We start from the raw sequence: 25,558 nt of genomic DNA, 5'->3' as shown, positions 1-25,558 counted from the left end.
AAGCCATTACAAACCAGAGTGTGTATGTGTTTCCATACAGCTGCTTTTGGGCACATTATGCTAAGTGAGGTCACAAGCAAGTGCTGTGCTGGCAGCAGCTCTGCCCTGGCAGGAAATCAATAGACCCCTGCAGCTACAACCCATGTCTCCAGAGCAGGCGGTAACATGGCCCAGCATGGCCCATGGGAGCCAACATGAGGCTATGTCCAGCTTAGGGCTTCCCTCAAACTTGCAAGGCAGGGAGATCCTGCAGATGTTTGATAGAGGGGGGAAGGAATTGACTTGAGTGAAATAGAAAGAGGTTTTCAAAGTAAGCCCCTTCTCGCAGATCTGTGCTCAGGGAAGGCCCAGGCTGCAGGGGACAGGGTAGGAGGCTCTGCAAGACCATTTGCTGGCCAGAGAGGAGATTAGTCCCAGCTGTGTGGTCCATCTCTGCTGCATGCTCCACCATGGGACAGCTTCCCCTTCTCACCCAGGCCAGGCTGCACTTCTACATCACCCCACTACTGCTCAGCCCTGGGAATCTCATGCCACCCCCAAGGGCCAGGGTGGCCAAGGAGAAAGCGCCTCAGGCTACCGCCTCTGCAGGAGGCTCTCACCCTAGGAAAGGATCACTAGAAGTTAGAGCTGAGGAGCAAGGAACTGAGAATCTAGGACACCAAGAGCAGGAGCGGAAACTAGGTCAGCCCAGCCTCGCTGGGTTCATGCATGTGCAGTTAGCAGGAGCCCTGGGAGCACTAAGTTCAGCAAGGCTGTGCACTAACTGCAGACCACCAGGCAGGGGTGCAATCCCCTGCCAAGGAAGGGGGGCTGTCAATGCAGGGAGAGGCGGTGGTGGGGAAGGCAGCAGGCCCTGCTCTGACAGGGATCCCACTTCCTCTCCTCACCTGCCCCATAAGCCCAAAGGAACAGGGCTGGGGAGTCAGGCTGCTCTGACCAGGGGCAGGGGGTGTCATGCCAGGTGCTCTCAGACTGTTACTATGAATGCACGCCTGGCAGGCAGCAGAGAACCCAAGGAATGAACTCCAGCCCACCAGAGGCAGCACAGCACCTACCTGGGCTGTTAGTGAGGCCCAAGCTTGTCTCTCAGATCAGGCAAGAGGCAGAGCAATGCAGTGTGTCAAAAAAAACTTTATTAAATATACCCCACCCCAGTGGAGCCCAGCCCACTTGCGTTCCAGACAAAAACAGTAACACAGCCGGGCTCATTTAAAATACAGGGGATGCCAAGCAAGGGGGCCTCCAAACAGAGCAAATCACAGCTCATGGCTACAGGGCGTCCCCAGAGCATCCGTCGCCATCCGCCAGCTTCAGCCGGAGGTAGTGCAGCAGGTTCTGGCACTCCCGGGAGTCGGCAGTCACCACAGCAGGGATGGAGGAGAGCATCTGGGAAAGGAGGAAGCATTAGAGGAGCTGCAGCCGAGCTGGACTCCAGCAGCCAGGCATGGGACAGGCAGGCCATGCCGAGTGAGGTCTCCATCAGTAGCCCTTCAAGCCGAACACCAAGGGCCAGGCAGCTGTGTGAAGGGTTTGGCCTGCCAGCTGGGGCAGCACGTGGGCCTTGGCAGGCCCCAGAACCTTCCTGACTATGGAAGGCAGGACATGGAGCAACTGTGGTCGTTTCAGTGACCGCACACAAGCCACTTACTGCCCTCAGCATGGGACAGCCCCTCAGGGACAGCAGCAGAATAGGATGGAGGGGCCCCTCCCTCAGCTGCACTCCCACCATGCTCCTGGGCCCCCAGCCCTTCCACGGCAGTCACATCACTGCTCTAGCAGCCGCAGCATGGGTCCTTTGCCAGACCAGGCCTGTCTGAAGGCATCCTCACCTGCGATGCTTTCAGGGGGGGCCCATCCCCAAGACACAGCTGTTCTCCCAAGGGCTTTGTGCCTGGCAGTGTGCAAACAGGTGGTGTGATGGGGGGGGAGGGAGCCCTGGCTGGCTGTCAGTTAGCCATGCCAAGAGCCTTAACCATATCATGCAGCTGTAGGGAGAGCCCCTCCCCAAAGGGCCTCACCTCTTTGATCGTCTCTTGCATTTCCTCACAGCTCCTTAGCACCATCTGGGCATGATGGACTTTCCCCTCCAGGATTCTCCTCTGCAAAGGAGAACACAGGGCTGTGCAGAAGGGTGGGAGCAGAGCAAACCTCCGAGCCTGCATTTTAAGGGCTTAGCAGCTGGGTGGGAGACTGAGCAGCCATGAAAGAGGCTCCAGAGCAGTCAATCCCCTGAGGGGACAATGCAGCCAGGGCCCCTGCAGACAGGCAAATCCCCCTCACCCCCCCATCGCAGATGAGCCACCCTAGGCCCTGCCCTTACTTGGTCCTGGTAGTCACGCTGCGTCGCCAGGAGTAGCTCCCTCAGCTTGTTCACCTGCAAGACAATCCAAGTATTGGTTCAGGGGAACGATGCAGCTGGAAGCCCACAGCCAAGGCTAGAGCCTGACTCAGGGATGGGGAGAGAACAGACCCCACCAGCCCCCAAAGAGCTGGCTCCCTCCTTGTGCCAGCCGCTCCCAGCCTGGGCACGTACTGCCCCTCCTTCTCTGCCACTGGCCAGCCCATGCCCAGCATGCTGACCATCTAGGACCTAGCCATGCCCAGCACTCCCCCTCCCGCTGCCAGGCTGGGAGTGCCCACTACTGAACCCCCAGCAGGGCTGTGGGGCCTCTCCCTGTTCCTTCTCTAGAGCACAGACAGAGGAGCCACAACGGAGCAAGAAGGGGCACATGGGTGGGGGCAAACGAATGCCAACAGCCCCGGGGCACCTGTCTCTTGGCAGTCAGCCCCATGCTATGCAGCTGCCCTAGGCCAAGAGCAACCCCTCCCCGCCCCAGCTGCCAAGCCCCTCCCATCCTGCCCAAGCACTGCGGGCTTCACCTCCTGCCACAGCCAGACTCTCTCCTTGACAGCATCAGCATCCAGTGGTGTTGTGTTAGGCTCCCGGCCCCTCACCTCCTCCCACAGCACCTTAGCCTCTGTCTCCGCACGCTGGAGCAGGTGCTTCAGGTGAGAGACCTCGTCCTTCAGAATCTAAGGGGAGAGAAGCCAGTGAGATGCTGGGGAGTGGGGCCAAGGACTCCACCCCAGCCTCTAGGGGCCCACAGGGCTGCTGCTCAGTACAGGACAGCAGTGGGCAGCAGGGCCGAGCCCATTCCAGGATCCAACCCAACATGCCCCCAGCCTGCAGAGATGGGTACCCTGACTTCTCCACTCCAGTCAATGAGCTGCAGCATCTTCTCCTCCTGTTGCCGCACGATGTCCTGCAGCTCCTTCTCGGTCTGAGGAGAGAGGGTGGCAGCATTTAGGACAGTCTCTGAGTGGCACCTCCCTTGCAGCAGAGTCTTGGCCGTGCTGCTCTCCCAGGAAAGGAGCAGGCAAAGAGGGGGCCCGGGCCCAGTGCTGAGGGGAGGCAGCGTGTGGGTTTGTCTGTTGCAGTCACTGTGACAAAGCTGCTAGCAGACAGCACAACATGGGCAGTGAGGACAGGTCCGAGGCAGGCAATGGGCTGGGCACAAGCCCCCAGTTCACCAGCAGCTTGAGTCGGGTGAGTCCCACCACCACTCCCCTGCCCCCAGATTGCACAGGCGGCGAGGGGTCAGTCACACCAGGATCCCAGCCTGCCCCAATGCAGACGGTACAGTTGGCCCTGCACAGCCAGACCAGGGTAGTTCTTAGGCTGGAGCAGTTCCTGTGCCAGGAATACTCGGGACTCAGCCTGGGACGCTGGGGAGCCACACAAGTGCCGCGTTAGATCAGGCTAGCGAGTGGCTGCAGGGTATGGAAAAAGCCAGTCACCCAGATTCTCCCATGTCCTAGAATCTGAGCCTGCTGGGTCCATGTCCCAGATCAGCTCTGCCCTGGAGTTCACACCTAACCCAGTTCTGGCTCCTGCTCACCTGAAACCGGACTCCCAGGGTCTTGTTTAGCTTGGCAAGGTTTGCATCCCGGGCATCGATCTCTGCCTGGAGCCTGGATTCCAGGCTCTCCAGCTGGTGCTGATGGTCACAGCTATGAGAGGAAGAGCCGAATTGAGTCTCTTCAGAGGGCACGAAGCAGATCGAATGTGGGCTGCATAGCCAGGCTCTCAGGGTGACCCTGCCTCCCCGGGGAGCCAAGTGCTGCCCTCAGGCCACACTGCCCAGCAGCCACTGGGCTCAGCTCAGGCTGAGCTGCTCCAAGTGCCTGGCCTCATGAGGGGAGAGTCAGCTCTGCCTGGCAGCCAGGGCCATGGCAAGGGGACCTTCCAGTCCTGCTGAGGGGTGCCAGCTGGCTGGGCAAGGACTCTGTATGGAATTGCCAGCCTGGGTAATGTTCAGGCTGGAAGTGACAGGGTTAGCCCCTGGGAGTCACAGTCCTAGAGGCATTGCCCAGCTGCACAGGGACGGGCAGTGGCCAGTGGCAGAGGGGGAGTGACAGGTCAGCAAGTGGCAGTGGTACTGCCCAGAGCCCGCTGGGCACCCCCCTCACTTCTCCTTTGACTCGAGGGCCAGATGCTGAACTCACATTTTAGCCTGCAGCTCCTGAACCTCATGATGTGCCGCCTTCTGGCTCTGGAAGCTCACAGTGCTGAGATGAGAGACAGCAGCTCTCAGCTCCAGGACAGTCTCCTGGAGGCTCTCCTCGATCTCTGGGGGCAGAGCAGACACCAGCCATTCGCACGGCAGGCGAGCAAGGGCTCAGAGTGCACGGGGCTAGCCCGCAATGCCGGGGTTAACAGAGAACCCCTCACAAGCAGAAAGGAAACAAACCCACGTGTTATACCATGCTCGGGTTCCAATTACCCAGCAAGCTCTGGGCAGCACCAGGCCAGGAACAGACACCAGATGCTATGCCTGGCTATGCAGGCGGGCTGACGCTGCCTGCTATTCCAAGGCCCCCAGCCCAGCCCCCTGCCCCTTCGCCTTATGCTGCTGAGCAGTCACAAGAGGGAACCGGTTGCTGAGTCAAACCTGGATGAAGGGAACAGGCCTGGCTCCCTGGGCAAACCTAGTGCACTCGGGCGTTTGAACCGGCCCTGCTCCAGGGCCCCTCCTGTGAGCAGACCAGTGCTCTTTACACTGGGACCCAGCAAGGCCGTTTGCCGGCAAGGGAGGAGCGCGCGGACACCAGGCCTTGTTACCTGCTGGCATCGGGGGAGTAGCAGGTTCAACCTTGGTGAATGCGGTCGAGCCTCCAGCAGCTTCTTCATCGAAGCCTGTAACAAAGCAGGTCAGAGGGGCTTGGTGCTGGGTTATCAGCACAGGTTACCCCTTTCTGGGACCCTGACCCACTGCTAGGCCATGGTGCCTGCACAGATCCAGGAACTTTCCTTTTCCTCTGGGGAGTCCCTGGGGCTTGGGCCCCGAGAGAGGGGACTGGTGCTGAGGCCCCATTCACAGCACCCCCTCACCACACACTATACAAGGAGTCCTGGGACCAGGCCATCCCAAGACAGCGTGGGTGATCCTGGCAGCCCTGGCGTGGGCCCCCCCCCCACAGAGACAGGACGGGACATGGATGGCAGCAGCCTTGAGCTGAACCATCCCGTCTGCAGGCAGCATGGGAAGGAGGCCTAACCCCAGACAGGAAGCCCTGGGCATCGAGGGGCCTGGTTGCCTCACTGGAGCAATCTGGCTCTGGGGTCAGAGACAGCCCATGGCTGCAGTGTTCTGGGCCTCAAGCAGAGCTGGTTTTCTGTGGCAAGTTCATCAGAATTCATCCACCACCCTGGCTGAGGCCTAATGCAGCCCGACCCGTCACGGGAAGGGAGAGCAGAGCTGCAGGATTCGGTAGTTGAGCAGGATGCACTGGGAGCTTGATGGCTCCTTTCCAGACATGGGAGCAGCCTCCACCGCTGGCTGGGAAGCTGTAAGCACCTCCACCTTGCTTCAGTTTCACCAGGTTACTTCTGAGCAAGCGGCAGAGCCAAGCATTATGGGAAGGTGCACCCCACTCACTGCAATGGCTGCATCTCCAATACCGAGGGGAGGGTCACTGCATGACAGGCCTGCATGGTGCAGAGGGAAACCCTCCCACGCTACAGGGGTGGTGGGAGGCTTGGCCCTGGGTTTGGCAAGTGTACAGAGCACTTCACGCCCCTCCTTCTCTGTGAGGCACTAACCCAGCCCCCGCCACACAGGCAGGGTTTCTGGAGCAGCAGACAAGAGCCAGAGCCAATAAGCAATTTCTGGCAGCCACATCCTACCTTTTCCTGCCATAGCTTTCAAGACGCTGCCCACGAAGGAGCTGGGCACACTGCGAGGGGTACACACTCTGCTCCTCGATGCAGCATCAGCAGCCTTCAATGACAAGAGAAGGTCAGAGTGGCTGTACCACACAGATGCCAAGGCAGCATTACAGACATTGCTCTGCTTTCCCAGGGCAGATGGGCTGGAGAAACCCATGGTGCTGTGATCAACAGCACCAGGGCAGTTTCCTGGGCTCCTACCTCTCCTGGCAGGGCAGCTTGGAGAACGTCCGTGAGGTCCAGCAGACTCTCCTTGATCTGAGTGAGCTCCAGGGAGGACTTCAGGAGTTTGTCCCTAACAAGCTGCAGGCCCAGGGTCTCTGCCTTGCTGCAGTCAAGCTCCTCACGGAGGGTGTCCCGCTCCTTCCTGGGGAGAACAGGGGGAGTCAGCTCGCTCAGCGCTCACCCAGGCCCCATCCTCTCAGGGCGGGGAGGGGAGAGATGGAAGGCACGCCAGGGCAGCTTCGTGGCCTGCCTGTGATTGAGTTCCTGGGTTCAGTGGCCAGAGCACAGGGGGACACTTGGAGGTGCCAGCTGAATAAGCAGAGGATGAGACCAGCTGTGGCCAGCCAGAGTGCCCATTGGTTTCCCACAGGGACTGTTACCCTCAGGGATGTTCCAGGGTGCACTGAGGGGCTTGTTCACTGGTGCCTTTTGCCTCCCAGCTGTGAGTGAGGTTGGGAGGGGACCCTGCACGCCAGGAGCTGACCAGAGACATGCCAAGCTCCTTCCCCCGGCGCAGGCTTTCCATTCATTGGGCACGACGCACACGAAGGGCTCGGGGGGCAGAGCGGAGCAGCTGGCTCACTGGAGGTGCTGGTAGGCATCCTTCAGGTCCTCATACTGCATGCTGCGCTCCCGCAGGACTGCAAGGGTGGCTCTCAGCTCATTTTCTGTCTCTGTCAGCTGCTCCCGGGACACACGGTTCTCCTGGTCAGTGAACTGGGGCGGAGGGAAGAGACATGCCCGTGAACATTTACTAGTGAGGAGCGGGAGCTGGTACAGCGTACCAGGAGCTCAATTCCCACTCTACCTTCCTGCAGGCACCCAAGCTGAGACTCCTCTCCCACCCCATTCTCACTTGAGGGGCTGGTGAGGCCTTCCCTGAGCATCAGGGAGTCTTCCCCCCTTCTCAGAGTGCTTGGAAATCAGAGCCTCACCCCCACACCTCCCCCAGGTCCTCATCTGCCAGCAGACTCTGCTGGGAAATACGGGATGGGACGACTCGCCCTGCAGTCCTTCACTGCACTGGGGTGTGTAAAGGCCAGAGCTGCGGCAGCCAGTCCAACTCCCCGGGGGACTGGAACAGTCAGGCACTCAAGTGCCTAGAAAGGCCCACCCAAGTCTCACGCCCAGGGGTAACTGCACAGAGCTGAGCACAGGGATCAAAAGACTGAGCACAAGGTCAGCAACAGGCAACTGCTCCCCACAGCGTTTAGAAACTCGTTCAGTCCCTGCAGCTTGGGAAATACCAGACCTTCCAATACCCATCTTGCGCTCCACGCTCAGCCAGAGCTTACAGGACTTCAGCCATGGCTCTCTCAGGAACTGCTGGAGCGGGACATCTGCCTTTGGTACTTGGAAGTCACCTTGGGAGTCCAGCCTCCACAGGCTACAACAGCACCACTCTAACTGATGCACTTGGAGTATCAGATGCCAGGAGGTTAAGGAGTGACAGAAAGGGCAGGATGGACTATCGCAGCCCTTCAGAGTAGTGAGGCGGGCTAGGATCCAAGGCAGAGACGGCAGCTAAATCTCAAAGGAACTAAGTGGACACTGGCCCCTTGGCTGACAGGAGGTTTCATGGCACGGGTCTGGCGTCACATATGGCCAGTCCAGGGCCAATAGGATTTGCACCTGCACAGTTAGGATGCCCAGCATTTTCTGTGTCCCTGTGCTGCTCTGGGGCCTGGGAGGGGTTTTGGAAAGGACATTTGAGCGGCCAGTGGGGCCTGGCAGCTCCAGTTCCAGGCCTACGTGCAGGGAGGAGGCAACGTTAACGCGTCCTGGTCTAGGGTTTAATATCATGGCCTGTGCAGGCTGCCATAGGGGCCATTAGCACAGCGAGTGTCCTGTGCCCCTAACAGAAGGGTTAGCCCACCCCACCCAGCCTCTACCTCGTGGATCTCGGTCATCTCACGCAGCTCCTGATGCACCCCGTCGTACTGCTGCCGGAGAAGCTCCTGCTCCCTGGTCAGCCTGAGACAGGAAGGAAGGAAGCCATTAGTGTGCAGCTTGGCTGCCAGCTGCAGGCTCTGGGCCCAGGAGATCCACTCAGAACAGAAGTGAATTTCAAGGGAGGGGAAGCAGGAGAACCAGGATTGTCCAAGAGCCCCCTTAGGGCATCACAGTTTGTTCCTCATTATTCAGTCACTGGACTGCGCAGTGCTCTGCTTCTGTGGCCCCGCCTACACCCCCAGCGTCAGCACCCGGCGGCTGGAGACTCACCGCGCTGTCTCCTCCGACAGGTCTGCATGCTTCTCTCGCAGCTCATCCCGCTCACTCTGCAGACTGGCCAGGTCTCTCAACAGTGTGCTGAGATCTAGGGCACGGTGCACAGCACAGAGGTTAGCTGCACAGTTGGCATCACTGAATGTGCAAAGCTGAGAAGGCAGAGGAGCCCCTGCCTGCCCATCCCCCAGAGCAGGTCTTAAGCAGTAGCCCAGATGGTGGAGTGGGGAGAGGGCACATCAGTCTTATCCAGCTGCTGGTGCTGTCAGCAAGGTGCCCTCCAAGAAATCTACAGGGCACTGACATGCCAACGGAACAGGCAGCTACTGCTACAGGCGGTGCCCTCTAGCCAATGTTAGAGGCTCCAAACGCTCAGCTCAGTCCTTGGCATAGCAAGACATGGTTTGGGCTTTGTGCCCGAGCATGTGACCAGCAGACAGCTAGGTGCGGCTGTGCGAGCTCGTCTCTCACCCCAGGAAAGGCCTTTGCACATCCATACAAGACAGCGAGAGACCCAGCCTCACATGCAGACATACCTGCTCCCAGCCGGGAGTTTGCCACAGTCAGCCGATCCACTTGGGCTACAGAATCCTGCAGCTCTGCAGTCATTTCCTCCAGCCTCCCGGAAACCACCTCCAGCTCCCTGGAAGCCTGCAACAGACCATAGCACTTGGCTCACTGCTCAATCCTGCCCCTTGGGGGCTTTTCTGGCCCAACCCAATGGGAACCAAGAGCTGGACACTGCTGGCATCCATGTCCCATCCTGACCTGCTCAGAGGTTTCTAATGCCCTCCCAAAGATACAGGAGGGGGCAGGGCAGCAGTTCTGCACCACACAGCAATGCTGGAAAAGGGGCCCTGTTCTGACCCCTGGATGGCAAATGCCTACCATGCCTCACTCGTGCCTCTTGGCATCCTCGGGTCTGTGCTGCGAGGCACCCACCCACCGGAGACACCAGCAGCACCCCTGGCACTGCAGAGCTAGCAGCAAGTGGGGCTGAAGTCAGCCCTGGCATGCAGAGCCACGACCACCAGGCCCAAGCTAACCAGTCCTGCCAGCTGCTCTCACTCCTACCCCACTAGTGGGGCAGGTCACACTCTGAGCCCAGCACCACCACCGCCCAGCCCGGCCCTCTGAACAGCATCCCACAGGGGTCAGCCTGTTACCACGTCTTTAGCCTTGAGGGCCTCGGCTGCTCGGCTCCGCATCTCATCCCGCTCTGCCAGGCGGCTCTTCAGTTTGGCCGCCACTTTGTCCAGTGAGCTCCGGTTCCGGGAGAGCAGGGCCCTCGCCTGCTCTTGCTACAAGAGGAGGAGGAGAGAGCCCCTGAGGACAGCCTGGAGCCCTCGTGGAATCCCAGAGGTTCCAGGCCCAACGCAGGCCTGCCCAAGGCTCCTCCAGAGGCACTGCTCCCCCAGCCCATGCATTGGCGCCAAGGCCACCACGCTGGGCCACCTCCCTGGTGGACCCGACCCACCCCACCTTGGCAACGCATGGTGTGACCAGCTCCACAGGGACAAGTCTCACGAATTAGAGCCATCTGACATCCCAGCCGCTGAGGGCTCCAACCAACCCAGGCCCGGCCCTCTCCAGGGGCTCTCTGAGCACGGCTGTCGGAAGAATCGAAAGCCCATTCCGAGGGCCGACATACACCTGCTAGTGCTCAGAGGCTCAGCCAGAGCTGGACAATCTCACCTGTTGGTTTAGGGCTCCTCGGTCTTCCTGCAGCTTCTGCAGGGAAGTATTTGCGGTGTCCAGTAACAACTGAGACTGCACAGTCCAGGATCGCTGCAAGACAAGAGGGACGCTAGCATTGCCGATACGGGTGTTGGGACGTGGGAAGTGAGTCCAAGACCTTCTGGAGAGCTGAGGGTGTAGCCAGTTGCCCCCAGTGGAAGTGCAGAGGAACTGGTCTTAGGCAGCCTCATGCGCTGAGACCAGGCCAAAGTATTGGCAGGGGAACTCCCAGCAGCACTAATGGCAGAGACAGGAGAACGCTGCCCCAAGCTGCAGCATATCAGACTGAATCACTAGTTCAGCAGACCCCAGGCTGAGCCTGTGCAGTGGGCAGAACACGAGGTTTCCAGCAAGCTGGCTAGGCCCACAGGCTAAGAGGGTGAAGAGCAGGGCCAGACACCCACAGAGTCCACTACCCTTCCTTACCTGGTGCTCACGAGCCTCCTCAATAAGGGTGCAGAGCTCCCGCTGGGATGCCAATCCCTGCTCCAGGGCTCTGATCCGAGTGCTGGCATGGACACGGAAGGCCTCCAGAACCAGATCGCTCTGGGAAGGGGGAAGACACGTGCATGTGGGGATTTTAACAGGGACCCACCAGCCTAGTGCCACCATTGCCAGGTGCCCCAGGGAGCCCTGACAGCCCCACTGCTGAGGGATGGCACAGCCCCAGCACACATTAGCAGCAGGACCCACACATGGCAGATTCAGCTGTTGATGTCAGAGGAAGCACCAGGGCTACACTCAAGCTGCAGGGCAGGGCTCTCTGCTGAAGCACTGGGGAGGCCTCAGCTGAGTCCTTAACCCCACCCCCTTGGATATGCTGGCCCAGGGCACAGCTCCCTGCTGACAGGTCCCCCAGCACCCTCTTCAAATGCCAGTGGGACTGGCTGAGGGGGGCTATCCAGGGCTCCTGCAGAGACAGGCAACCCCACCTATCCACTGGCGTGGCTGCCGCTGAGCTGCAAGGCACCCTCCCGCCACAGACACCAGCAGCACCCCTGGCACTGCAGAGCTAGCAGCAAGTGGGGCTGAAGTCAGCCCTGGCATGCAGAGCCACGACCACCAGGCCCAGGCTAACCAGTCCTGCCAGCTGCTCTCACTCCTACCCCACTAGTGAGGCAGGTCACACTGAGCCCAGCACCACCACCGCCCAGCCCGGCCCTCTGAACAGCATCCCACAGGGGTCAGCCTGTTACCGCGTCTTTAGCCTTGAGGGCCTCGGCTGCTCGGCTCCGCATCTCATCCCGCTCTGCCAGGCGGCTCTTCAGTTTGGCCGCCACTTTGTCCAGTGAGCTCCGGTTCCGGGAGAGCAGGGCCCTCGCCTGCTCTTGCTACAAGAGGAGGAGGAGAGAGCCCCTGAGGACAGCCTGGAGCCCCCGTGGAATCCCAGAGGTTCCAGGCCCAATGCAGGCCTGCCCAAGGCTCCTCCAGAGGCACTGCTCCCCCAGCCCATGCATTGGGCACCAAGGCCACCACGCTGGGCCACCTCCCTGGGGGACCCGACCCACCCCACCTTGGCAACGCATGGTGTGACCAGCTCCACAGGGACAAGTCTCACGAATTAGAGCCATCTGACATCCCAGCCGCTGAGGGCTCCAACCAACCCAGGCCCGGCCCTCTCCAGGGGCTCTCTGAGCACGGCTGTCGGAAGAATCGAAAGCCCATTCCGAGGGCCGACATACACGGGCTAGTGCTCAGAGGCTCAGCCAGAGCCGGACAATCTCACCTGTTGGTTTAGGGCTCCTCGGTCTTCCTGCAGCTTCCACAGGGAAGTATTTGCAGTGTCCAGTAACATCTGAGACTGCACAGTCCAGGACCTCTGCAAGACAAGAGGAGCATTCGCACTGCAGATGTGGCTTTGTGAGCCCTATCAAAAGGCCATTGCTGGGACGTGGGCACCAGCCAAGGGTCCAGGACCCACTGGCCATCTGGTGGTGCAACCAAATTGCCACCAGTGGTAGCAGAGGAACCTGTATAAGTGACAACCCTTGTTTGGCCTGTGTCTGAAGGCAGGAGGCTGCCTAAGTATCTGAATGTGCAGATGAGCATGTAAACAAGCCATCTGTCCCTACAGTGGCCATTTGCAGAGGACCCACTGTATGTGGAATCGATACCCAAGCGGGGGCCCCGCTTGGGTATCAACACCTGGGGTGGGGAGCAGAACATCCCACCTGTGATCTGGCCTTGTCTCCCTTTAGTGGGTGACTCACTGTGGAGCACAAGGAGGAGTCAGGAGTCCATTGTGCTTAACCCCTGAGAGATGGTCCTGCACATTTAACCAGCTCCAGCTGTTCTCACTGGAAGCGGCACTTGGCCGGCCAGCCAGCCAGCCCTGGGAGCACCCATCCCCTTGAAGGCACTCTACCCTCCCATACACAAACCCCTCCAGGACCTACCATTGCCTCCCTGGCCTGCTCCAGCTCCTCTTTTAGAGCCTGCTCGCCCTCCCGCGTCCGCTGCAGGCCCTTGAGTCTCTCTCTGGTCGCCATGTACAAGTCATGATACAGCTGCTCCTCCTGGAAGATATTCCATCCCCAAGCCATCACTCACAGGGCTAGGAGAATTCTCTCACGGGGTAGGGTGGGCAGGGCTTGAGCCAATTCTGCTCATGCCTGGGGGCTCAGCAGAGCCAGACAGGCGGAACACCTCGTCTTCTTCCCCCAGGGACACGTGAACCAGGCTCAGCCTGAGAAGAGGCGCCTGGGGCAGCAGCTCTGCCCAGCAGGGCTAGATTTAAGCAGTTGCCATGACATTTGCATCACCATTAGTTCTAACAGCTCCAAGCATCCCCCAGGTGCTGCCCCTCCCCAGACCCCCCTGCCCTGCATGCCAAGGGATGCAGCCACTCCCTGCACCCAGTGGCTGCAGACACGCTCGTTTGCAGCTTCCTTCCTTGACGAGCCAGTGGTCAGCGGTGCAGTCAGGCAAGCGTGGCCAGGAACAGCAAGGACTGCTGCAGCTCTCCAACTTGGCGAGAGCCAGCTCAGCCATGCGCATGATTTGATTAGCCAGTGCTGTAGCAGCAAGCGACCATGGGACCAGGTTTCATCAGCTCTGAACTCAACAATCCCCATTCAGCCCACATCACTTCCGCTCCACTTACCCCCAGTGGGACCTTATGTACTTTGAGTGGGCTGGTGATCTACACTGCAGCTAGCGCATGACTCCAATGTTCCAGGAGTCTGGCAGCACTGGCCAAGGGGTGCTCTAGACCTTGAGAGCTCAGCACTGCCCTGCTGCATGCCTAGCAGAGGTTCTGGACACACCCCACAGTACCACTAGCTAGCTAGGATTTGTACAGCCCCTACCTCTGCCCTGTCTGAGCACCTCAAAGACTCTGGCATGTCTCTCCTGGCAGGCAGGGCTATTGTCCCTACAGCACAGCTAGAAATCAGAGGCATGGAGAGCGTAAGGGACTTGCCCACGGTCACACAGGAAGACCAGCAGAAAGGGAACAGGACCTGGGTCTCCAGAGTTCTAGGCTAGCGCCCTTCCACCCATCTTTGCCTGGCACTGCATATGGGGGCTGCCAAGCACCCTTTTGCCTGACTGCAGTCACGGGCTCCACTATCTAGTGCAATTAACTGGTAGACAACAGGGGAAGTTTCTGATCTACTCAGCCAGAGGGGAGGCGGACAACTCATGGCCACACCTGGCACCCTCTGCTTGGGAGCATCCCACTGCAACCCCAGATGCACGTGGTCTCATCTCTACAGTGGGCCCCTCTTACTGCTTTGGGGTGGGTGACGTCCGTCTGCGTGAGCACGTCTCTCTGGTCTGCTGGCCTCAGACGAGAAGCTGGCCACTGGCTCTGCTGCCAATCCTGCAGCTGGCACGAGAGGGCTTCAATGATGATAAGCGTGCTCTCCAGCCGCCTCTCCAGCTCCGCCCGGGACAGGGTAGTCAGGTGCTCTCGGGAACAGCTGATGGGAGGAGAAGATATTTGTAAGGGGCTTCAGGAGCACAGACCCCCTGTGAACCACAGAAATGGCTCCCAGCTTAGGACCACAGACTAACCCCAAGGACCCGGCGATGTAAAGATAAGGCCTTTTCCTGTTGCCATGTTAGGAGAGAAGCAGCCATTAGCTAAGAAGCAGGAAGTCACATCCTCACATTCCATCCAAAATTACACTCAAAGAATGTAACATCGGGCTGTTAAGAAGCTCCTGTCCTAATAGCACCCACCATCACCAGATAAAGAAACAGATCTTACGAGGGTTAAAGAAAAGTTTGACAGCAGCCTGTCTGGCAAGAAATCATTTAACAGGTGTGGTTGGGAAACCCTCCTTTCTTTATTGTTTTATCTTTATGGCCCCCTCTTCTCTACTGTTTGTCTGTATGATCTGTTACATAATTCATTCATTTACACCTAGCAAATTAAGGTGGTGGGGTATGATTAGGTTAGAGAATTGTGTTACACTATGTTAGGACTGGTTACGGTATAGCTAAGCAGGACTCAAGTTTCACTATAGAAACTGGAGTCCAAGACGACCAGCAGAGAAAGAACAGAAGAAAAAGGAAAGACCTGGAAAAAGAACTCACCTCTAAGACTCAGCCTAAGATCAAAGCTGCTAAGAATCCTCTGCACAACTGTGACATGCAGCAACCAGAATCCAGACGAGACTGACCTTACCTGGTCAACAGGGAAAGTCCACCTGCCTGATCAGGACTGGTGAGCCTAGTGTGCTTCGTGTGTGTATTCGCCTTGGTAATGGTTACTAATTAGAGGATAAGGGTATTACTGTGTAAGGCTCTTTCACTGGTAAAAGGTCCTGCAAACCCACAAAGAGTACACCCTGAGCCCTAGGAATTGGGTAAAGGTGTGTGCCCCTGGAGTGAGAGAGTAACAGAGAATTTTGTGGGGGTAACAGGGAAACTTACTGCCAGAGCAGAGAATCTGTTTCTGCAGCACTGTCCTTTGCACAGGCAGGCCATTCCGCAGAGGTGTTCATGCTCTTCTCCAGCAGCACTCGGGGAGTCATCCAGGTCCCCGCAGAGCAGGCAGAGACTGGGGTGACACTTGTGCCTGCATCTTGCTGCAGAGCTGGCAGTGGCAGGCTTTGCCTCAAGGACTCCATCACAGCAGAGGTGCCCATGTTCTTCTCCAGCCACACCAGTGGGGTCATCCAGGAGATGGTACCGGCCACATTGCACCCAACCTCGCGAGAGGGCACTGGGGTTGTGAGAGCTGCTGCTCTTCCCTGCAGGGAAGGCTTCTGAGCAGAACTTGAAGCCACATCCTTCCAGACAGAAGCCTGAAGGGAGCCCTCTTCAGTCACCAGCAAGCTGGGCTGATCACCAGCAAAAGGGAGGGGGACACTTCCCAACTCTGCTCCCCCTGGGATAGGCAGGGCACTACTGTGTCCTTCTGTTTCCTTCAGGGTGGCCAGGCTGCTGGGGGGCTGCAGAGAATCAGCCTCAGGAACCACAGCCCAGATGCCGTTCTCCTCAGCTGGAGGAGGGCTTCCAAGCGCCTGCGTCACAGACACCTGCTCAGGGTCACACCCCTCTGCAGAGCCCACTAGGAACAGGTCCAGCCTCTCAGGAGAGCACAGAGAAGGGACTAATGAGACCATTGCTACAGCAGCATGGCTCTGCTTCTCCTGCACCCCTAGCTCAGCAGCAGCGTCTTGGATGGCCCTGGTGTCCAAAGGGTCACTGTCCAGGCAAGGCGTGTTCTCTGCCATGGTCATGTGGGTGTGAGCCTCACCCATCTTCACTGTTCCTTTAGAAGCCTGAGATGTCTCCGGTGTACATGGCTGGTCTGCCTCATCCTCCTTCATCTCTCTCCCCAACTGGAGAAAGTCTGCAGTGTCGGCCCTCTTCCCTCGCAAATTGTCCTGCAGGACCCCAACCTCCCCCAGCACAAGCTCCTCCCCAGGCTCAGCCCCAGAAAGAGAGCCAGCAGATATGGCACTTTCCCCCTGGCCCATTTGCTGGGGGCTACCAGCCACCTCAGAAGCCTTCAGCGTGGAGCTATTTGGAGCCAGACCCAGCTGTTGCTCTTTTGTATTGGGCCAAACTTTGTTTCCCTCCACAGTTTTGGGGCTGAACGTTGTGCTTGGCAGCGAGTCTGTCCAGATTGTTATAGCTGGTGACATTTCTGAGCCAGGCAATGTGCTTCTGCCATCCTGCATGGAGGGGAAAAACAACAAGGTAAAAAACTGCAGAACGCCTGCCCACTGCTGTCCCGCCCCTCCGACACACGCGGACGCCTATCCTGCATGTCGGGCTTTGACGAGCTTGACCCCAGAAGGCCCCTTTCCCAGCATATAGGGAACAGCACAGAAGGGAGGGTACCCTAGAGAGCTGTGAGGCTCTCGTATGTGGAGGAACCCCCTCGCGTTCTTCCACAGCAAGAGACCAACTCCCTCCCAACTGCAGGCAGGCGACCCCTGCTGTTTCTCCCTCTCCCACATTCAAGAGGTGAGCTCCAGTCAGCGGGAGTCATGGAGTCAGACCCATGGCTCAGACAGGTTCCAAGAAACAGCCTGGTTCAAACTAGCCAGCCCAACTCGGGAGAAGATTCCCTTCGCACCCACGGGCCTACAGTATCAACGCAAGGGGTGTTGTCCCCTTACTAACATTCAGGGGGTGTTTTGGTTGCTAGCTCCCAGCACCAAAAGGGGAAGGGTCGATGGGAAATCAGGAGCCTGAGACTGACAGTCCCCAGGGACAATGGGGAGAGGCCAATGCTCCAGGTCAGCCTGATTGACAGGGCGGGCAGGGTAATCCGAGTCAGGAGGCCAGCTGGAATTGCCTGGGTCAGACAGTGGGGCTGAGCAAGGGGCCAGAAAAGCAGCCCAGGAAGCAGAGTCACAGAAGCAGCCCACGTCCTGGGGGGAGAGCTGCAGCCACAGAGCCAGACACAGCCCAGGGAGAGCAGATCCTGGGCTGGGAGCAGAGCTGCAGCCACAGAGCCAGACACAGCCCAGGGAGAGCAGATCCTGGGCTGGGAGCAGAGCTGCAGCCACAGAGCCAGGTGTGGTGAGCAAAGGGCCCAGCGCAGAAACACCCGCCCAGCCAGAGGGGCTGACTTTTGGTTTTGCAGGCGAGTGCCCTCCTGAGGCCCCACCCCCACTCTGCCCCTTCCCACCACTCGCTCCTCTCTGCCCCCTCCTCCAAGCACCTCTGCCAGTTTTGGAGGCAGGCTATTCACATTAGAGAAAAAGGTGGGTGAGGTCATCTCTTTTATTGGACCAGCTTTGGAGCTTTCACAGGACTCTTCTTCAGGAAGAAGAACTCTGTGAAAACTCCAAAGAGTGTCTCTCTCTCACCAAGAAAAGTTGCTGCAATAAAAGATATTACCTCACTCACCTTTTGTCCCTCTAACTTCCTAGGAGGAACACAGCATAGAAGAATGCAGGATTCACATGACAGCACAGAGTGACCATGACCATCACACCAGGATACTATTTTCAGGATTCATCTTAGCATAATGTCATCATCACACCAAGGAAGTAGCACTACCAGCACAATGAGATATATATAGCCACGTGGGCATGCCAAAAATGCACAGTACAAGCCCACTGGGATCCACACAGCAGGATAGTAGTGTCAGTTTAGTGGGGAGAGTCTCAGGAACTGAGTCCAAGGGTTCAGCTAAACACAAGGGCACCTGCAAATAGCTGTACTAACAGCAGGAGCTACGCTGGCCAAGAGGAGTCGTCACACAAGGCACTAATCCCAAACGCAGTGCAAGGCGATATGGGATCCAGGCACCAGGTCTTTAGTACCAGAATTTGTACTCCCAGGAGAGTGGGATGGAATGATAGAAGTTACAGGGGAAAAAGCCCCCTGTAATCGTCCTGGCTCATTCCATCTCCCTGCCAATGCCAGGCTGATCCTTACTACACGTTTTGTCCAGTCTCCTTTTAAAAGTCCCAAGCCTTGTAGTTTCTAACTGACACTCTATACCAGGGGTTCTCAAACTGGGGGTCAGGACCCCTCAGGGGGTCGTGCGGTTATTACATGGGGGGGTCACAAGTGGTCAACCTCCACCCCAAACCCTGCTTTGCCTCCAGCATTTATAATAGTGTTAAATATAAACAAGAGTGGCTTTAATGCATAGGGGGGGCATTGCACTCAGAGGCTTGCTACGTGAAAGGGGTCACCAGTAAAAAAGCTTGAGAGCCACTGCTCTATACCTCGGGGGAGTGCTGTGCTCTGTAAGCCCCATATTCATCATTTGTATATATTCTTTATAGTTCAAATAAAGCAGGCCATGTAAGGTATCATGGAAAAGGTTCTGATTTGCTGAAACCCACTGTTCTGTCGAACTATGTATATCATTAAAGTGTATTATAAGATTGTGCTGTATGGTGTGAATGAAATATGCTGCAAATCTGGGACTAGCCCAGAAAGCAACTCCCCAGAAACAGTGGGCATTCGCTCACGAAAGGTTATGCTCCAATACATCTGTTAGTCTTTAAGGTACCACAAGACTCTGTTGCTTTGTACAGAAACAAGGCACTTGACCAAATGGCTGGGTGGATGTTACACAACCATCACCAGCCATTGTGCAGCAAGTGAATGACAATTAGCAATTCAATGATCACCACCACAGAATTACTCAACCCTGGGACTCAGCAATGCCTCCCTCCCCCCAACATGGACTTGGACTTGTGTTTTCCAGAGCACATGGACTAAAGAGGAGAGAATTCCAGCCCAGATTGTACCCCAGGGGTCACACACTAGCCCTTCCCTTGGGAGACAATTCCCTCCACACCCCAAGGCAGAGAGCGCACTGCTTGGAAGGTTTCCCTGATCGCTTTTCCCCATGGGTGCTCCAGCCCCGGAGCACCACAGAGTTGGTGCCTATGCCCGCAGCCAAGGGTCCTTGCTGGCCAGACTGGGAGGGGATCTTAACCAGGAGTGGGGCTGGGGCTGGGAAGAAGGGTCCCACCACCCAAAGCCTGGAGGCGTGTGGCCACCGCCAGAGCAAGTGTCCAACCCGCAGCGTCCCTGCAGCACGGCCAGGGCCTGAGGCGGCGGCCGGCCGGGGACCTACAGGGAACAGCCTGTGAAGTGCCCTGATGTGCAGCGACAGTTTGCGATGGTCCCTGCGGAGCCGGGGGCTGGTTCCTTTAACCTTTCCCGGCTTCCCGGCTTGTTGTGTTGATTAAACAACGTGTCTGTGTTTGCATGGCAGGATCCGCGGGCAGGGAGGTGCCCGTGCAGAGCCCCCCGGAGCGGGGACACCCTAGCGCCGGCCCTAGGGGCCCCGCCTCGCCGGGTCGCGGCAGGGTGGGAGGGACGGGAGCCCCTGGGGGAAGGGGGCGGGGGCCCGTGTCACGGGGGCGGGGGGCGCGCAGAAGCCAGGGAAGCGCCCCCGCCCCTACCTGCAGCCGCAGCCTGGCGAACAGCGGCGTGAGACACGAGGGCTTCGCCGACTCCATCCCGCTGCCAGGAAACTTCTGCTTCGCGGGCGCCGCCGGCTGCTGCTGCAGCGACAGGTCCTGGAGCGGGGCCCGGCCCGGGGCCTTCTGGGGCTGGACACAAGAGACACCCGGCGCGACCCTCCAGGCGGCGCCCAGGCTCCCGCGGCGCGGGGCCGCGCTCTCCGCGGGGGGCCCGGCGGTCTCCATGGGGACCCGACCTGCTCCGCTACCTCGCGCCGCCAGCCGCCATTTGAACAGAGCGCGCGAATGCCATTGGCTGCAGCCGCCAGTGCGTCATTACGTGAGGGGCGGGGCGACGCCGTGCCCACCCACCTCCGGCTGACGTAGTTGTATGGGCGGGGTCCTCCGACCGCTAATCCCAGCGCTCAGAGCCTGGGGCTCCCCCTAGCGGTTTGGTCCGGATCCCCCGCAGACCGCCCGGCCACGCCACGCAGCGCGCTGGAAATGCCCTTTATTGCGGAGCCCCGTTCACAGGAGGAGGGGGGGGGGCGGGTCCTGCCAGGCCCGGGGGGCGAACCTGGCCCAGTCTGAGTCTAACCTGAGGCGGGGGAGGGCCCACAGCCTGGGCTGGGAATGGGGGGGGGGGCACTTCCTATTGTTAGGCCTGGATCGAGCTGGAGCACAAAGCCAGTTATGCCAGGCTGACCGAAGTCAGGCTAACAAGGGCTTCTGGGCAGGGGCGGCTCTAGGATTTCCGCCGCCCCAAGCAGGGCGGCACGACGCGGGGGGTGCTCTGGCGATCGCTGGTCCCGCGGCTCCGGTGCTCCACCCCACAGGTCACGTCTGCGGGACGTCCACCGGAGCTGCCTGCCGCCCTCCCGCGGGACACCGCCCCAAGCGTGCGCTTGGCGCGCTGGGGTCTGGAGACGGCCCTGCTTCTGGGTAATCCCTGAGTGGAAAAAATACTGAGGAGCAGTATGTCTCTCACAGAGCTGGGAAAATGTGAGATAAGGGATGGGTTTATGAGACAAGCCTGAGGCAGTGAAAAAATGTTCTGCATAATCTTTTTCATTCATGTGCCCATTTGGGCAAATGTAATTGCTTGTGTTCAGTGTCCAGACGAGCACCCCTCTGACTTTTGTGCTTGACTGATTTGTGAAATTAGAAAGCATGAGAATTTAAATACTAAAACTGATCATGGAAAGGAAATGGTTAAAATGGTTTTCATGTCACAATGTGCAAAGGATATTGCAAAGAAATTTAAAGACCATCCAAATGGTATGCAAGGGAACAGTTTGTCTGAAGTAGTTAGCATTGTTACTAAAATGTTTAAGGGAAAAGACCAGAAGGGGTGGGGGCTAGTTAAGAAGCCCACCCTCCTAGCTAAACTGGTAGTGGAACAAGTTGGTGCCCATGGAAGGGACGGTTCAGCGAGAAAAGCAGGATCGAGCCCAGGCAGGCAGGCAACAGACAGAGAGATTGGAAAACAGGTTGGAAAATTTTGAGGGTTTAGTGGAAGGAAGGAGTAAGTAAGTGTAAGCATGGGGATTTCAAATACCCAGGAGGATACTTGGAATGGTGATTTGAGTTGATAAAAGTGGCTGTTGAGAGACAAGCAAGTGATTTAAGGAAAAGTGAAAAGTTAACTCTGTAGTTGCTGGAGGGAACAGCAGTTGAACTTCGTAAAAATGCTAAAGAGAAAAAGTTCTTGGTGTCTTTGAAATGTTTGTAAATAAATTCAGGCAAAGAAATTATTGGATTGCAATCATTTGGCTATGAACAATTTAGTTGAATTAGCTGAAGAATGTATACAGTGCTATGTAATTGAAATTTTATTAGGCTCTAAGGGCACTATAAGTGGTGATGTTTTCTTTCAGTGTTTAAAAGCAGGAGTTAAAAGTAAAAAGCAAGCCAGAAAGCATCTGTATTAATGCAAATGATCTAACTGATAAGGTAGAAGCCACTGAAACCTGGGCTGCCTATGAAACACATACAAGAAAATATGGGGTAATTCCTCTGTTTTGCCTGAAATCAATAAGGGTATTTGTATATTTTAAGCAATGATTGACTGCCCAGAAGGGGTAGACCTCTGTTTTTGTCTTTCAGATAATCAGAGAAAACTGATGCCAGATGAACAGCATTCAACGTACCATGCATTTACTGGCACAATAGGAATTATGTTTTGTATTCTATGTTCTGTCTTGTGGTGTTTGTCTCGTGGCCAGAGTTGTTGTGTTTAGTGTTTTCATGGGATGGTCTGGTTTGGAATCAAGCGGAAAGTGTTGGATTGAAATGGAGATACTTGTTTTGTTCAACTTGGAATACAAAGTGTTTGGATAAATCAGAAAAATGTGATATACTAAAGTCTAATACATTTCCTTAAGTAAGAAAAAGAAACTTCATTGGCCAAATCTTTTAATTGAAAATTGTTATTAAAATTTGCATACCAACAGTCTTTGGAAGCAAGGACATGAAAAGTTAACCCACTCCCCATATTGTACATGGGATCCTTCTGGCTACCTCAGACTTGTAGCCAGAGGGCTGGGGATGGTGGGAAGCTATTGGATCAAAGGTTGTATTGAATGAACTCATCAAAGTGGGTGTGCTTGTCCTGGCTTGTTGCTCCAAAGCTCTGTAATAAGGTGATTTTAGTAAAAGGGCATATATGGCGTACATTAATAAGACTAATGTCTTGTATACTGGCAATGTTTATGTGTTAATTGGTGAGAAAAAAAAAAGAACGGAATTAATTAACCAGGGAAAAAAATAGCTAGTATGCTCAGTCTAAAGATAAGACACTGGCTCCATTCAAGGACACTGCTCACAGCTAAGACTTGGCTGACAACCAAGAAAAGGGGGGGGCTTGAATGTGCCCAAGCAGCTATGAGATCTGCAAAACACTGCCAGGCAGTAATGAAATGTGTTAGGTTTCTTTTCTCACAGGTAATGAAGCGCTACCCAAAGACCCTAGCAGCTCTGCCACTCCTTGGAACCAGGAGACTGGATTTATGTAATGGTCCATCAGCGAAAGATTGCTCTGGCTCCACACTGGAAGGGCCCTTTCCAAGTCCTGTTAACCACCAACACTGTCGTGAAGTGCCAAGGACTGACTGCCTAGACCCACGCTTCTCACTGCAAAAAATCCCCTCCACCTCGGGAGGATTCTCCGACATGATTAGCCTATTTCTCCTTCTAGATCCACTGTGCCTTCTGGACAGCAGGGAAAAAGTACAAGGTGAAGTGCTAGTAACCTCTCCCTTGTCCACTGACAGATTTATTGTGCCTTTGAACTTTTCTAGATGAATCAAAACCATTACAGGGTGATGTGCTGGTAACCTCTCCCCTGTAGGATGCTGAACCACGACTGTTTCAGGAAAGAAAATGGAACACTCACTCCACTGACATTGCCAAAGTCCAGGAATTCCTGACCAGAAAGGACATTAAACACTGACCCTGGTGAAGAAACAAAAAATTATACACTGGCAGGAAGAGATTTGTGGGACCCCCTGCTTGGGAATGTGGTATTGATTGGATTTTGGGGTTTATTCTACAGGCTGTGCCCTGTGTTCTGGATAAATCCTTCAGCATGTATTGCCCTCCCTAATTGGATTTTAAATGACATTGCCCTTATCCAGTTTCCAGATCACTTCTACAAACCCAAATAGCTCACAAGGGGCTGCCATTAGATTAGCACAACAGAGGGCCTGGGTTATTTCCTCTGGAGGAAGAGGGAATTGACCAGATCCCTGTGGGCTGGGGCCAATAGTACAGCAGCCATTTAAAATATTCTTAAAAGCCAAGAACATGATGAGAAATTGGGCCAACTAGAAAGTGCCACTAGCCTTATTCCTGAAGTTCAGCTATCCCAAGTACGTGCTGGAGTTGGTGAGTTATATGTCATTGCCACCCTTAGTTCTATGACCCAGAAGTTACTGACAGAGACGGTATTGAACATCACTGAGGCTGGGAAGGCATTGCAGTGGGATCTAGTATGTTTAGAAATTCAGGATTTCCTGAATGACCAGCTGATGGCCATTCGGAATGATCTTGAGCACCAGACTTGGCCCACTGCCCTTACAGATGCATCAGGAACCATCTGATCTGTGGCCATGGAGGCATACTTGGACACTTTCTGGGTGGAAGTGTGGACATTTACAGTGCTCCTTCGAAGCATATGGACCGGTTAGGGGGGTGTGGGCTCCCACATACCAAATCCTGCCAGGTCCATGGGGAGGATGAATGTGGGACTGAATTATTCACCGAGACATCTGGGAAATTAAACCACTTGGTATACCTCACTGATTTATAGTCAGTGGCCCAGACCAATGGACTGTTACCCCTGTGGGCGATCTGAAGCTTCGGCTGCAACTGAAGAAACCGTAACCTGGTTGTGTCTTTTCCCAAAAGGATGGCCCAACTTATTAGCATGGGTTATCTTGTTCTTATTCTTCTTCTTGTTTGTTATCCTTCTTTTCTGGGGTTTTGGCAAGTTCAGGCTATAGAATCCCATAGTTCTAACACATTTATATGTCTTGCTCATGAGATGAAAGCTCGTATGCCAGCTTTACATAACACTTCATGTTGGGTGTGCTCATTAATGCCAGCAGATAGCCAGAAAGGCCTTCCCATGGTTCCTATTCCCCTTAGTGCTATGAATATGACTAGGAACCCATCTTGGAAAGACAAATCAGGTGATTTAAATATTACCTGGGCTGACATGGGTATCTCTGAAAATGGGTCTCTTATTCTTTGGAAAAGGGTTGGCCAGTGGTGCTTTCTAAGGGAAGGAAAAATAGCACTAGGTAATAGTGAGTGCAAGGTTTGTTCCAATGGCGTTCACTATGGGACTAAGCAGGGTCCTAACATCTCTCTTCTGGATGGGATAACGTCCTGCTCCTTTGCATGGTACAGCTTTCCTGGGAATACGTGCAGTATGCATGGAGAAGATCATTTCTTGTACGAAGGTCATAAGTTAATAGAAGATTACGCCTTTTCTTGCACACTCCAGTATAATCTATCAAATCGTACCTTATGTTTGTGTTCCACTAATTCCTCCGTGGGTATCACCCCTCCTTCCTCAGCTGAATTCTCCCTTCTCCCCACTTGGACTAGATGGTACAAGTGGATAAGCAACCGTGCTATGGCCAAGGTTCTCCCCCCTCTTTTCGGAGTATACTGGGTATGCGGTAATAAGGCATATCTAGCCCTCCCTCCCTCGTGGAGTGGATCCTGTTATCTGGCCTGGTTAGAACCTCCTATAGTTTACCGCGCACATTTACCCACAGGGAAAATCCGAAATGTAAGGGGGGTGGAGGAGAACGTTAAAGAATCTCTTCCCCTTACTTGGCGAGCTCTGAATGATTGGATAGGTGCCTGTGCAGGATTTGTGTTTGCGTGTGGAGGAACCACTTGGCGAATTGGAGAAGCAGTAATGAGACTCCAAGGGGTCTTAGAAATAATGGCAAATACTACTGCCGATGCCCTGATGGTATTGGCAACCGCACAAAGAAAGCTGAGACAGATGGTTCTACAGATTCGCTTGGCCTTAGATATCCTGCTTGCCTCCCAAGGAGGAACATGTGCATTAATCAGACAAGAATGTTGTGTCTATGTTCCCGATGTGTATAATGCCACCTGGGAGAGGGCGAGACACCTCATATAGGTGGCAAAGGATCATGAAGGAGAGTGAATTGAGTCTTGGTGGAGCAACCTGTTTAATTGGTTCCCAAACATAGGCGGATGGCTCCACAATTTGCTCCGTAGCGCTGTTGTGATAATCTGTGGCCTAGTAGTTCTATAT

The 25,558-nt window shown here is 55.8% G+C and overlaps 1 protein-coding gene across 1 annotated transcript; it reads right to left on the bottom strand.

Annotated features, from left to right (window-relative positions):
* Positions 1-1,125: 1,125 nt before the first annotated feature.
* SPAG5 (sperm associated antigen 5) lies at positions 1,126-20,032 on the bottom strand. Its single transcript, XM_044993939.1, has 23 exons — positions 19,759-20,032; positions 15,299-16,548; positions 14,148-14,340; positions 12,814-12,933; positions 12,144-12,236; positions 11,614-11,748; positions 10,844-10,963; positions 10,376-10,468; positions 9,847-9,981; positions 9,217-9,331; positions 8,678-8,771; positions 8,347-8,428; positions 7,038-7,171; positions 6,431-6,596; positions 6,188-6,281; positions 5,123-5,197; positions 4,507-4,630; positions 3,900-4,011; positions 3,201-3,281; positions 2,881-3,033; positions 2,321-2,374; positions 2,019-2,099; positions 1,126-1,386 (listed from the first exon to the last, which is right to left on the bottom strand). The coding sequence occupies exons 1-23, from the start codon at positions 20,002-20,004 to the stop codon at positions 1,270-1,272; spliced, it is 3,867 nt and encodes a 1,288-aa protein (XP_044849874.1). The 5' UTR covers positions 20,005-20,032; the 3' UTR covers positions 1,126-1,269.
* Between the last annotated feature and the right edge of the window lie 5,526 nt (positions 20,033-25,558).

The sequence above is a fragment of the Mauremys mutica genome, chromosome 19 (assembly GCF_020497125.1).
Source record: "Mauremys mutica isolate MM-2020 ecotype Southern chromosome 19, ASM2049712v1, whole genome shotgun sequence".
Classification (NCBI taxonomy): domain Eukaryota; kingdom Metazoa; phylum Chordata; order Testudines; family Geoemydidae; genus Mauremys; species Mauremys mutica.
This window is presented reverse-complemented; position numbering and strand designations above follow the sequence as displayed.